Source organism: Salvelinus namaycush, unplaced genomic scaffold, assembly GCF_016432855.1.
Source record: "Salvelinus namaycush isolate Seneca unplaced genomic scaffold, SaNama_1.0 Scaffold579, whole genome shotgun sequence".
Taxonomy (NCBI): domain Eukaryota; kingdom Metazoa; phylum Chordata; class Actinopteri; order Salmoniformes; family Salmonidae; genus Salvelinus; species Salvelinus namaycush.
The window spans coordinates 19,524-32,500 of record NW_024061285.1 but is presented as its reverse complement, the minus strand read 5'-3'; the positions used below and the strand labels follow the sequence as shown (position 1 = coordinate 32,500).

General features: G+C 38.1%; 1 protein-coding gene across 1 annotated transcript in view; it reads left to right on the top strand.

The window, feature by feature from the left end:
• Window positions 1-12,723, top strand: part of LOC120041912 (lysophosphatidylcholine acyltransferase 1-like) — a 67,336-nt gene extending 54,613 nt beyond the window's left edge. The window contains exons 6-10 of the mRNA XM_038986789.1: window positions 334-459; window positions 6,368-6,521; window positions 7,575-7,673; window positions 7,920-8,061; window positions 8,500-12,723. Of these exons, the coding sequence (XP_038842717.1) occupies window positions 334-459; window positions 6,368-6,521; window positions 7,575-7,673; window positions 7,920-8,061; window positions 8,500-8,705 (727 nt within the window). The 3' untranslated portion in view covers window positions 8,706-12,723. The remainder of the gene's footprint in view (window positions 1-333; window positions 460-6,367; window positions 6,522-7,574; window positions 7,674-7,919; window positions 8,062-8,499) is intronic.
• The last annotated feature ends 254 nt before the right edge of the window (window positions 12,724-12,977 follow it).

The window sequence follows — 12,977 nt, the reverse complement described above, 5'->3', positions numbered from 1 at the left end:
ACTGTAGTTCAGACTGTATATCAGACTGTATATCAGACTGTATATCAGACTGTACATCAGACTGTATATCAGACTGTATATCAGACTATATCAGACTATATATCAGACTGTATATCAGACTGTATATCAGACTGTATATCAGACTGTATATCAGACTGTATATCAGACTGTATATCAGACTGTATATCAGACTGTATATCAGGCTGTATATCAGACTGTATATCAGACTGTATATCAGGCTGTATATCAGGCTGTATATCAGGCTGTATATCAGACTGTATATCAGACTGTATCCTAGTTAACAGTGTTTAATACTCTATCCTTTCTCTCCAGGGCGCTGGACATCCCCATTACTGACTACTCGTTTGAAGACTGTCAGCTGGCCATGGCTGAGGGTCAACTCAGACTCCCTGTTGACACCTGCCTGCTGGAGTTCGCCAAGCTGGTCCGGAGACTGGGGTGAGTTGAGGTCAATTCAGGCTTCAATTCAGGCTTCAAATCAGGCATCAGGAGGGGAGAAGGAGGGGTGGTGTGGGGGGGGGTGACCATAGGGGGGGTAGGAGGGGGGGTGACTAGTGGTGGCTATTCAAATCAGGTCAAATGCTATTTGTCACATGCTCCGAATACAACAGGTGTAGAACTTACCGTGAAATGCTGACTTACAATGCAGTTCAAGAAATAGAGTTAAGAAAATATTGACTGAATAAACTAAAGTTGAACAAATAGAACACTAGAAAATGACATAACAATCAGCAGTCTGATGGTAGAAACTATTGGTCGGGCTGACAGTTCTTCCCATGATGCTCCTGGGTGATTCAGAAGGGGAGAACAGGCCGTGGCTGTGCCCCTGATCTTCTTGGCCTCTAGTTCAGACCCAGGGCCGTGAGCTTTGTAACGACTTCAGATGACTAGCTATCTGGCTAAGTAAGGAGTCTGAAAACCAGACTAGAGATACTACTAACCCAAGTCAATGTCATAGTGATGGTTCTACAATACAATATATTCATCCTACTAACTAACTGTCATAGTGATGGTTCTATAATACAACATATTCATCCTACTAACTGTCATAGTGATGGTTCTATAATACAATATATTCATCCTACTAACTGACTGTCATAGTGATGGTTCTATAATACAACATATTCATCCTACTAACTTGCTATAGTGATGGTTCTATAATACAACATATTCATCCTACTAACTGACTGTCATAGTGATGGTTCTATAATAAAACATATTCATCCTACTAACTGTCATAGTGATGGTTCTATTACAATATATTCATCCTACTAACTAACTGTCATAGTGATGGTTCTATAATACAATATATTCATCCTACTAACTACTGTCATAGTGATGGTTCTATATACAATATATCATCCTACTAACTGACTGTCATAGTGATGGGTCTATAATACAATATATTCATCCTACTAACTAACTGTCATAGTGAGGTTCTATAATACAATATATTCATCCTACTAACTGACTGTCATAGTGATGGTTCTATAATACAATATATTCATCCTACTAACTAACTGTCATAGTGATGGTTCTATAATACAATATATTCATCCTACTAACTCACTGTCATAGTGATGGTTCTATAATACAATATATTCATCCTACTAACTAACTGTCATAGTGATGGTTCTATAATACAATATATTCATCCTACTAACTAACTGTCATAGTGATGGTTCTATAATACAATATATTCATCCTACTAACTGACTGTCATAGTGATGGTTCTAAATACAATATATCATCCTACTAACTAACTGTCATAGTGATGGTTCATAATACAATATATTCATCTACTAACTACTGTCATAGTGATGGTTCTATAATACAATATATTCATCCTACTAACTAACTGTCATAGTGATGGTTCTATAATACAATATATTCATCCTACTAACACTGTCATAGTGATGGTTCTATAATACAATATTCATCCTACTAACTCATGTCATAGTGATGGTCTATAATACAATATATTTCATCTACTAACTAACTGTCATAGTGATGGTTCTATAATACAAATATTCATCCTACTAACTAACTGTCATAGTGATGGTTCTATAATACAATATATTCATCCTACTAACTGTCATAGTGATGGTTCTATAATACAACATATTCATCCTACTAACTCACTGTCATAGTGATGGTTCTATAATACAATACAATATATTCATCCTACTAACTAACTGTCATAGTGATGGTTCTATAATACAATATATTCATCCTACTAACTAACTGTCATAGTGATGGTTCTATAATACAATATATTCATCCTACTAACTCACTGTCATAGTGATGGTTCTATAATACAATATATTCATCCTACTAACTCAATGTCATAGTGATGGTTCTATAATACAATATATTCACCCTACTAACTGACTGTCATAGTGATGGTTCTATAATATAATACAATATATTCATCCTACCAACTCACTGTCATAGTGATGGTTCTATAATACAATATATTCATCCTACTAACTCACTGTCATAGTGATGGTTCTATATTACAATACAATATATTCATCCTACTAACTCACTGTCATAGTGATGGTTCTATATTACAATACAACATATTCATCCTACTAACTCACTGTCATAGTGATGGTTCTATATTACAATACAATATATTCATCCTACTAACTACTGTATAGTGATGGTTCTATAATACAACTATTCATCCTACTAACTCACTGTCATAGTGATGGTTCTATAATACAATATATTCATCTACATAAATGTCATAGTGATGTTCTATAAAACAACAATTTCATCCTACTAACTCACTGTCATAGTGATGGTTCTATAATACAACATATTCATCCTACTAACTGTCATAGTGATGGTTCTATAAAACAACATATTCATCCTACTAACTCACTGTCATAGTGATGGTTCTATAATACAACATATTCATCCTACTAACTCACTGTCATAGTGATGGTTCTATATTACAACATATTCATCCTACTAACTGTCATAGTGATGGTTCTATAATACAATATATTCATCCTACCAACTCACTGTCATAGTGATGGTTCTATATTACAATACAATATATTCATCCTACCAACTCACTGTCATAGTGATGGTTCTATATTACAATATATTCATCCTACTAACTGACTGTCATAGTGATGGTTCTATAATACAACATATTCATCCTACTAACTGTCATAGTGATGGTTCTATAATACAATATATTCATCCTACTAACTGTCATAGTGATGGTTCTATAATACAACATATTCATCCTACTAACTGACTGTCATAGTGATGGTTCTATAATACAATATATTCATCCTACTAACTGTCATAGTGATGGTTCTATAATACAATATATTCATCCTACTAACTGACTGTCATAGTGATGGTTCTATAATACAACATATTCATCCTACTAACTCATTGTCATAGTGATGGTTCTATAATACAACATATTCATCCTACTAACTGTCATAGTGATGGTTCTATAATACAATATATTCATCCTACTAACTGTCATAGTGATGGGTCTATAATACAACATATTCATCCAACTAATGACTGTCATAGTGATGGTTCTATAATACAATATATTCATCCTATAACTGTCATAGTGATGGTTCTATAATACACATATATTCATCCTACAACTGTGTCATAGTGATGGTTCTATAATACAACATATTCATCCTACTAACTCATGTCATAGTGATGTTTCTATAATACAACATATTCATCCTACTAACTGTCATAGTGATGGTTCTATAATACAATATATCATCCTACTAACTGTCATAGTGATGGTTCTATAATACAACATATTCATCCTACTAACTACTGTCATAGTTATGGTTCTATATATACAATATATTCACCTACTAACTGTCATAGTGATGGTTCTATATACAATATATTCATCCTATAACTGACTGTCATAGTGATGGTTCTATAATACAATATATTCATCCTACTAACTGTCATAGTGATGGTTCTATAATACAACATATTCATCCTACTAACTGTCATAGTGATGGTTCTATAATACAATATATTCATCCTACTAACTGTCATAGTGATGGTTCTATAATACAAACATATTCATCCAACTAACTGACTGTCATAGTGATGGTTTCATAATACAATATATCACCCTACTAACTAACTGTCATAGTGATGGTTCTATAATACAATATATTCATCCTACTAACTCACTGTCATAGTGATGGTTCTATAATACAATATATTCATCCTACTAACTCACTGTCATAGTGATGGTTCTATATTACAATACAATATATTCATCCTACTAACTCACTGTCATAGTGATGGTTCTATAAAACAACATATTCATCCTACTAACTCACTGTCATAGTGATGGTTCTATATTACAATACAACATATTCATCCTACTAACTCACTGTCATAGTGATGGTTCTATATTACAATACAATATATTCATCCTACTAACTCACTGTCATAGTGATGGTTCTATAATACAATATATTCATCCTACTAACTCACTGTCATAGTGATGGTTCTATAATACAACATATTCATCCTACTAACTCACTGTCATAGTGATGGTTCTATAATACAATATATTCATCCTACTAACTGTCATAGTGATGGTTCTATAATACAACATATTCATCCTACTAACTGACTGTCATAGTGATGGTTCTATAATACAATATATTCATCCTACTAACTCTCATAGTGATGGTTCTATAATACAATATATTCATCCTACTAACTGACTGTCATAGTGATGGTTCTATAATACAATATATTCATCCTACTAACTCTCATAGTGATGGTTCTATAATACAATATATTCATCCTACTAACTGACTGTCATAGTGATGGTTCTATAATACAACATATTCATCCTTCTAACTCACTGTCATAGTGATGGTTCTATAATACAACATATTCATCCTACTAACTCACTGTCATAGTGATGGTTCTATATTACAATATATTCATCCTACTAACTGTCATAGTGATGGTTCTATAATACAATATATTCATCCTACTAACTAACTGTCATAGTGATGGTTCTATAATACAATATATTCATCCTACTAACTCACTGTCATAGTGATGGTTCTATATTACAATATATTCATCCTACTAACTAACTGTCATAGTGATGGTTCTATATTACAATATATTCATCCTACTAACTCACTGTCATAGTGATGGTTCTATATTACAATATATTCATCCTACTAACTCACTGTCATAGTGATGGTTCTATATTACAATATATTCATCCTACTAACTAACTGTCATAGTGATGGTTCTATATTACAATATATTCATCCTACTAACTCACTGTCATAGTGATGGTTCTATATTACAATATATTCATCCTAGGATGTGTAAAAATCCTCAATGTGCAGGTTGTGTTGTCTATTTGAGCTGGGTAGGATTTGTGTGTTTTTTTGTCTTGTGTCAGTGTGTTGTGGTGCAGGTTTAGTTTGTGCTTACACGATGGTGTGAATATGCAGTGTGTTTGTGGTTGATTGTGTTTGTGGTAATTGCGCCGGTTGAAGCTGGTTTAGCATGAATTGGTTTGTCTTAAATATGCAGCAGGCTCTGTATTAATGTGTTGATGTTTCCTGGTCAGGTTGAACCCCAGAATGTAGAGACTCTGTATTAATGTTTCCTGGTCAGGTTGAACCCCAGAATGTAGAGACTCTGTATTAATGTTACCTGGTCAGGTTGAACCCCAGAATGTAGAGACTCTGTATTAATGTTACCTGGTCAGGTTGAACCCCAGAATGTAGAGACTCTGTATTAATGTTTCCTGGTCAGGTTGAACCCCAGAATGTAGAGACTCTGTATTAATGTTACCTGGTCAGGTTGAACCCCAGAATGTAGAGACTCTGTATTAATGTTACCTGGTCAGGTTGAACCCCAGAATGTAGAGACTCTGTATTAATGTTACCTGGTCAGGTTGAACCCCAGAATGTAGAGACTCTGTATTAATGTTACCTGGTCAGGTTGAACCCCAGAATGTAGAGACTCTGTATTAATGTTACCTGGTCAGGTTGAACCCCAGAATGTAGAGACTCTGTATTAATGTTACCTGGTCAGGTTGAACCCCAGAATGTAGAGACTCTGTATTAATGTTACCTGGTCAGGTTGAACCCAGAATGTAGAGACTCTGTATTAATGTTACCTGGTCTGATTGAACCCCAGAATGTAGAGACTCTGTATTAATGTGTAGATGTTACCTGGTCAGGTTGAACCCCAGAATGTAGAGACTCTGTATTAATGTTACCTGGTCAGGTTGAACCCCAGAACGTAGAGACTCTGTATCAATGTGTTGATCTTACCTGGTCAGGTTGAAGCCCCAGAACGTAGAGAAGGTACTGCAGGAGTTTGGTAACAGAGCCAGGAAGATGGAGGGAGAGAAGCTGGGTCTGGAAGACTTTGCCCACTACCTTGATGTCCCTGTGTCAGACATGCTCAGAGACATCTTCTCCCTCTTCAACGAGGTAAGGAAACACACACTGAATATAATATCATCCCATTAGGAGATTTGAAGGCCAAAGATACAAGTATCGTAACTTCCTAAAACTCAGAAAACAGAAATATATGTTTTCCCTATATTGTGTATTTTAATATTGAAATACAGATTTCGATATTAGATTTCGATATTAGACATATATTTCGATATTATATACTAGATTTAGATATGGATATTAGATATAGACATTAGATATAGACATTAGATTTAGACATTAGATTTAGACATTAGACATTAGATTTAGATATTATATACTACATATTAGATATAGACATTAGATTTAGACATTAGATTTAGATATTAGATTTAGACATTAGATGTAAATATAAGATTAGATTTAGACTTTAGATTTAGACAATAGATTTAGGCATTAGATTTAGACATTAGACTTTAGATATTAGATTTAGATATAAGATTTAGACATTAGATTTAGATTTAAGATTTAAATGTAAGTTATTAGATTTAGACATCAGGTTTAGACATTAGATTTAGACAATAGATTTAGACATTAGATTTAGGCATTAGATTTAGACATTAGATTTAGGCATTAGATTTAGACATTAGACTTTAGATATTAGATTTAGACATTCGATTTAGGCATTAGATTTAGACATTAGACTTTAGATATTAGATTTAGACATTAGATTTAGGCATTAGATTTAGACATTAGACTTTAGATATTAGATTTAGACATTAGACTTTAGATATTAGATTTAGACATTAGATTTAGATATACGATTAGATTTAGACTTTAGATTTAAATATAAGATGTGATTTAGACTTTAGATTTAGACATTAGATTTAGACATTAGACTTTAGACATTAGATTTAGACATTAGATTTAGATATTAGATTTAGATATAAGATTTGATTTAGACTTTAGATTTAGACTTTAGATTTAGACATTAGATTTAGTCATTAGATTTAGACATTAGATTTAGACATTAGATTTAGACATGTGCTTTGCCAGATTCCTCCTAACCGGTAACTCTTCACTCTGTTCTTCTCTCGTCTCCTCCAGCAGGCAGACAACATGATAGACATCAGAGAATATGTCATCGCCTTATCGGTTGTATGCAGACCTGCTAAAACACTGGAGACCATGAAGCTGGCCTTCAAGGTACGTTCTGCTCCAGCTCTGGTTTCATGCTCTGTCAAGGTGGCTTTCAGAGGGCCTACCACCACTGATATTTCTGCCATTTTCCATTTGAGAGCACGTACTATAATGACCTACGGTGTGAGTTGTAGACTGTGTGTGTAGATATGAACAGATGGTCTGAGCGCCAGCCGGCTCAGTGCGAGTGAGATATGAAGGAGGGGTCAGGGTCATCTAATGTGTGTCAGTTATTATTTGCGTATATGCCAGATGTTTGAGGCGGAGGAGGACGGCGCCGTCACAGGGGCTGAGTTGGCCTGCATCCTGAAGACTGCGTTAGGAGTGGCTGTCCTCGACGTCTCACGTCTCTTCACTGCTATCGACACAGAGGACGCTGGGAAACTCACCTTCGGTAAGAAACGACATGTCTTAGCTTGTACTGGGGCCGCCTTCTGTTCAGCTGTTCTTGGAGTATACGCCTGGGATGATTTTGGAACGCGACAAAGAATATGTCAAAGTTACGTTGTGTCTGTAATCTCTAGTTCATTTGTAAAATATTAGGAGTGTGCCTATCTTTGTAAACATGTACTTGTTTCCTAGTGTGTTAATGGTAGGTTACTGTATTTCACTTGCTTGGAATATATTGTGTGGCTCAGTTGGTAGAGCATGGCGCTTGCAACGCCAGGGTTGTGGGTTCAATTCCCACGGGGGGCCAGTACAAAAAAAAAAGTATGAATGTATGTACTTGTAAGTCGCTCTGGATAAGAGCGTCTGCTAAATGACTTAAATGTAAAAAATGTAAATGAATAACCTTACCTTTGTGTCTGGCGCCCTCCTGTGGTGGGAACAGACAAGTTCAGGAGCTTTGCAGAGCAGCACCCAAACTTCAGTGAGGACTACCTGTCCACAGACAATACAGACCGTAACGGCTGTCCTCACCAGCCCAACGCCACGCCCAACTCCAAGCCTCAGACCAATGGCTTCTGCCCTGACTTCAGCCCGCGAGACAACCACCACGACACAACGACGGACGGTTCAGTGAAGAAACACAACTGAGTCTGTTAGCCATCTCAGAATCCACCTCTCCTGGTGAGAGAGTGGTGGGGGTGGGGGTTGTTGTTGATGGGCTATATGTATGGTCAGTCAGACACACACACACACACACACACACACACACACACACACACACACACACACACACACACACACACACACACACACACACACACACAGGAGAAATGTAACCCTTATTAACCGTATCCATAATGTTTCTACGGTTCATTTGATCTTGATGATCTAACGTTGTGGTTTTAGTAGAGTTTTTCTGTATTTGTTCTGAGGAAGAAACATGCTTTTCAATGGCCAAAAGATGGCTAATGACGATTGAGGAGAAATGAAGCGTGAAACACTTGAAGGGACAACACTTATTACGTTTCCTCCATGTTGGGGTTTGGGAGTGGTTGAGAGAAGGGACAACACCCCACAGCCAGTGAAGAGACAACACCCCAGCCAGGGAAGGGACAACACCCCAGCCAGTGAAGGGACAACACCCCAGCCAGTGAAGGGACAACACCCTAGCCAGTGAAGGGACAACACCCCAGCCAGTGAAGGGACAACACCCCAGCCAGTGAAGGGACAACACCCCAGCCAGTGAAGGGACAACACCCTAGCCAGGGAAGGGACAACACCCCAGCCAGGGAAGGGAAAACACCCCAGCCAGTGAAGGGACAACACCCCAGCCAGTGAAGGGATAACACCCCAGCCAGTGAAGGGACAACACCCCAGCCAGTGAAGGGACAACACCCCAGCCAGTGAAGGGACAACACCCCAGCCAGTGAAGGGACAACACCCCAGCCAGTGAAGGGACAACACCCCAGCCAGTGAAGGGACAACACCCCAGCCAGGGAAGGGACAACACCCCAGCCAGTGAAGGGACAACACCCCAGCCAGGGTAGGGACAACACCCCAGCCAGTGAAGGGACAACACCCTAGCCAGTGAAGGGACAACACCCCAGCCAGTGAAGGGACAACACCCCAGCCAGTGAAGGGACAACACCCCAGCCAGTGAAGGGACAACACCCCAGCCAGTGAAGGGACAACACCCCAGCCAGTGAAGGGACAACACCCCAGCCAGTGAAGGGAACTTTAGTTTTGAGTGAATTCAGTGTTTCTTTCTTTGTTTAATCTTCTTCTTTCTAATGGAAGCGGCCATTTTAAAAGGCAGGTTTGAGTTTGCATGGGTGCTTTACTGTCAGTGAGCAGTAAGGAGGGAGTGTGACTGAATAGAACAGCCTTGAAGCACCAGTGACATTGTCTGAGGCCACTTTGGCTTTGATTGAACTTTTGAGGTGCAATATGGCTGATGTACAGATGTAGGATCTTAATTTGAGTCAGTTTGCTACAGCAGGAAAATAATCCTGCAGCAATAGGAAATGTTGAATTATTATATGGATTATAATGAATGGTAATTGTTGGGCAGGTTAATACATCAAAATATAATATAAGGGAAAATAAAGTCTTACATTTCTACGTGGAAATTACAAACTTCAAAAGCCATTTTACACCTAAAATACACTAAACGTTTTAAATGCAGGAAAGTTCTCCTGAAACAGGGTGATCAAATGAAGATCCTACACCTGTAAGAGGGGTCAGATTTAATCTGTGATATGGCTGATATCAGAGGGGTCAGATTTAAGGTGTGATATGGCTGATATCAGAGGGGTCCGATTTAAGGTGTGATATGGCTGATAGCAGAGGGGTCAGATTTAAGGTGTGATATGGCTGATATCAGAGGGGTCAGATTTAAGGTGTGATATGGCTGATATCAGAGGGGTCAGATTTAAGGTGTGATATGGCTGATATCAGAGGGGTCAGATTTAAGGTGTGATATGGCTGATAGCAGAGGGGTCAGATTTAAGGTGTGATACGGCTGATATCAGAGGGGTCAGATTTAAGGTGTGATATGGCTGATATCAGAGGGGTCAGATTTAAGGTGTGATATGGCTGATAGCAGAGGGGTCAGATTTAAGGTGTGATATGTCTGATATCAGAGGGGTCAGATTTAATGTGTGATATGGCTGATATCAGAGGGGTCAGATTTAAGGTGTGATATGGCTGATATCAGAGGGGTCAGATTTAAGGTGTGATATGGCTGATAGCAGAGGGGTCAGATTTAAGGTGTGATATGGCTGATATCAGAGGGGTCAGATTTAAGGTGTGATATGGCTGATATCAGAGGGGTCAGATTTAAGGTGTGATATGGCTGATATCAGAGGGGTCAGATTTAAGGTGTGATATGGCTGATAGCAGAGGGGTCAGATTTAATGTGTGATATGGCTGATAGCAGAGGGGTCAGATTTAAGGTGTGATATGGCTGATAGCAGAGGGGTCAGATTTAATGTGTGATATGGCTGATATCAGAGGGGTCAGATTTAAGGTGTGATATGGCTGATATCAGAGGGGTCAGATTTAAGGTGTGATATGGCTGATAGCAGAGGGGTCAGATTTAAGGTGTGATATGGCTGATAGCAGAGGGGTCAGATTTAAGGTGTGATATGGCTGATAGCAGAGGGGTCAGATTTAAGGTGTGATATGGCTGATAGTAGAGGGGTCAGATTTAAGGTGTGATATGGCTGATAGTAGAGGGGTCAGATTTAAGGTGTGATATGGCTGATAGCAGAGAGGTCAGATTTAAGGTGTGACATGGCTGATATCAGAGGGGTCAGATTTAAGGTGTGATATGGCTGATATCAGAGGGGTCAGATTTAAGGTGTGATATGGCTGATAGCAGAGGGGTCAGATTTAAGGTGTGATATGGCTGATAGCAGAGGGGTCAGATTTAAGGTGTGATTATGGCTGATATCAGAGGGGTCAGATTTAAGGTGTGATATGGCTGATATCAGAGGGGTCAGATTTAAGGTGTGATATGGCTGATATCAGAGGGGTCAGATTTAAGGTGTGATATGGCTGATATCAGAGGGGTCAGATTTAAGGTGTGATATGGCTGATAGCAGAGGGGTCAGATTTAAGGTGTGATATGGCTGATATCAGCTGGGTCAGATTTAAGGTGTGATTATGGCTGATATCAAAGGGGTCAGATTTAAGGTGTGATATGGCTGATAGCAGAAAGATGGCAGAGATCCAGATGCCGGTTGAACTCAAAATGAGCCGGTCATGTTTTTGTTTTTTTAAATCTCAGGGTTCAGTAACGAGACTTATTCAACTAGAAAGATGTCCTTGTCGTCGTCTTTCAGGACTAAGTCAATTTTCTGTGTACAAAATTGCACCCTATTCCAAACACAGTGCACTACGTTTGACCAGAGACCTCTAAGTGCCCTATGTAGGGAACAGGGTGCCATTGGAGACTGACCCATGGTGCCTAGAACTAGAGGTGTATAAGGCTTTAAGGGAAAACAATAGAACTAGAGGTGTATAAGGCTTTAAGGGAAAACAGAATAGAACTAGAGGTGTATAAGGCTTTAAGGGAAAACAATAGAACTAGAGGTGTATAAGGCTTTAAGGGAAAACAATAGAACTAGAGGTGTATAAGGCTTTAAGGGAAAACAATAGAACTAGAGGTGTATAAAGCTTTAAGGGAAAACAATAGAACTAGAGGTGTATAAGACTTTAAGGGAAAACAATAGAACTAGAGGTGTATAAAGCTTTAAGGGAAAACAATAGAACTAGAGGTGTATAAAGGCTTTAAGGGAAAACAATAGAACTAGAGGTGTATAAGGCTTTACGGGAAATCATATTTATGGTGCATTTCCTCAACAATGCATTTTGTTTTTAGCGTACGGTGGTCAAAAGTTTTAGTTTCTCCAGAGAAACCCAACAACATGTCCTCATGCCTTCCATTGTAATAGATCACGTTGATACAGTATTACGTTATCCCACTCTAACCCAAACACGCTCCCATTTCAAACTGCCTACGTTGTGATGAGGCTAAACTTACGACTACTTCCTGGCGAGCTAGATAGATTAAATATGACTTTCAGCATCACTGCTGTTCACTATTTATCCGTAGTTTATCTCATGTACAGCGCCTTCGGAAAGTATTCAGACCCCTTGACTTTTTCTACATTTTGTTAAGTTACAGCCTTATTCTAAAATCGATTAAATTGTTTTTTCCCCCCCTCGTCAATCTACACACAATAATGACAAAGCAAAAACAGGTTTTTAGAAATGTTTGCTAATTTATATACAAATATTTAACTGAAATATGACATTTACATAAGTATTCAGACCCTTTACTCAGTACTTTGTTGAAGCACCTTTGGCAGTGATTACAGCCTCGAGTCTTCTTGGGTATGACGCTACAAGCTTGGC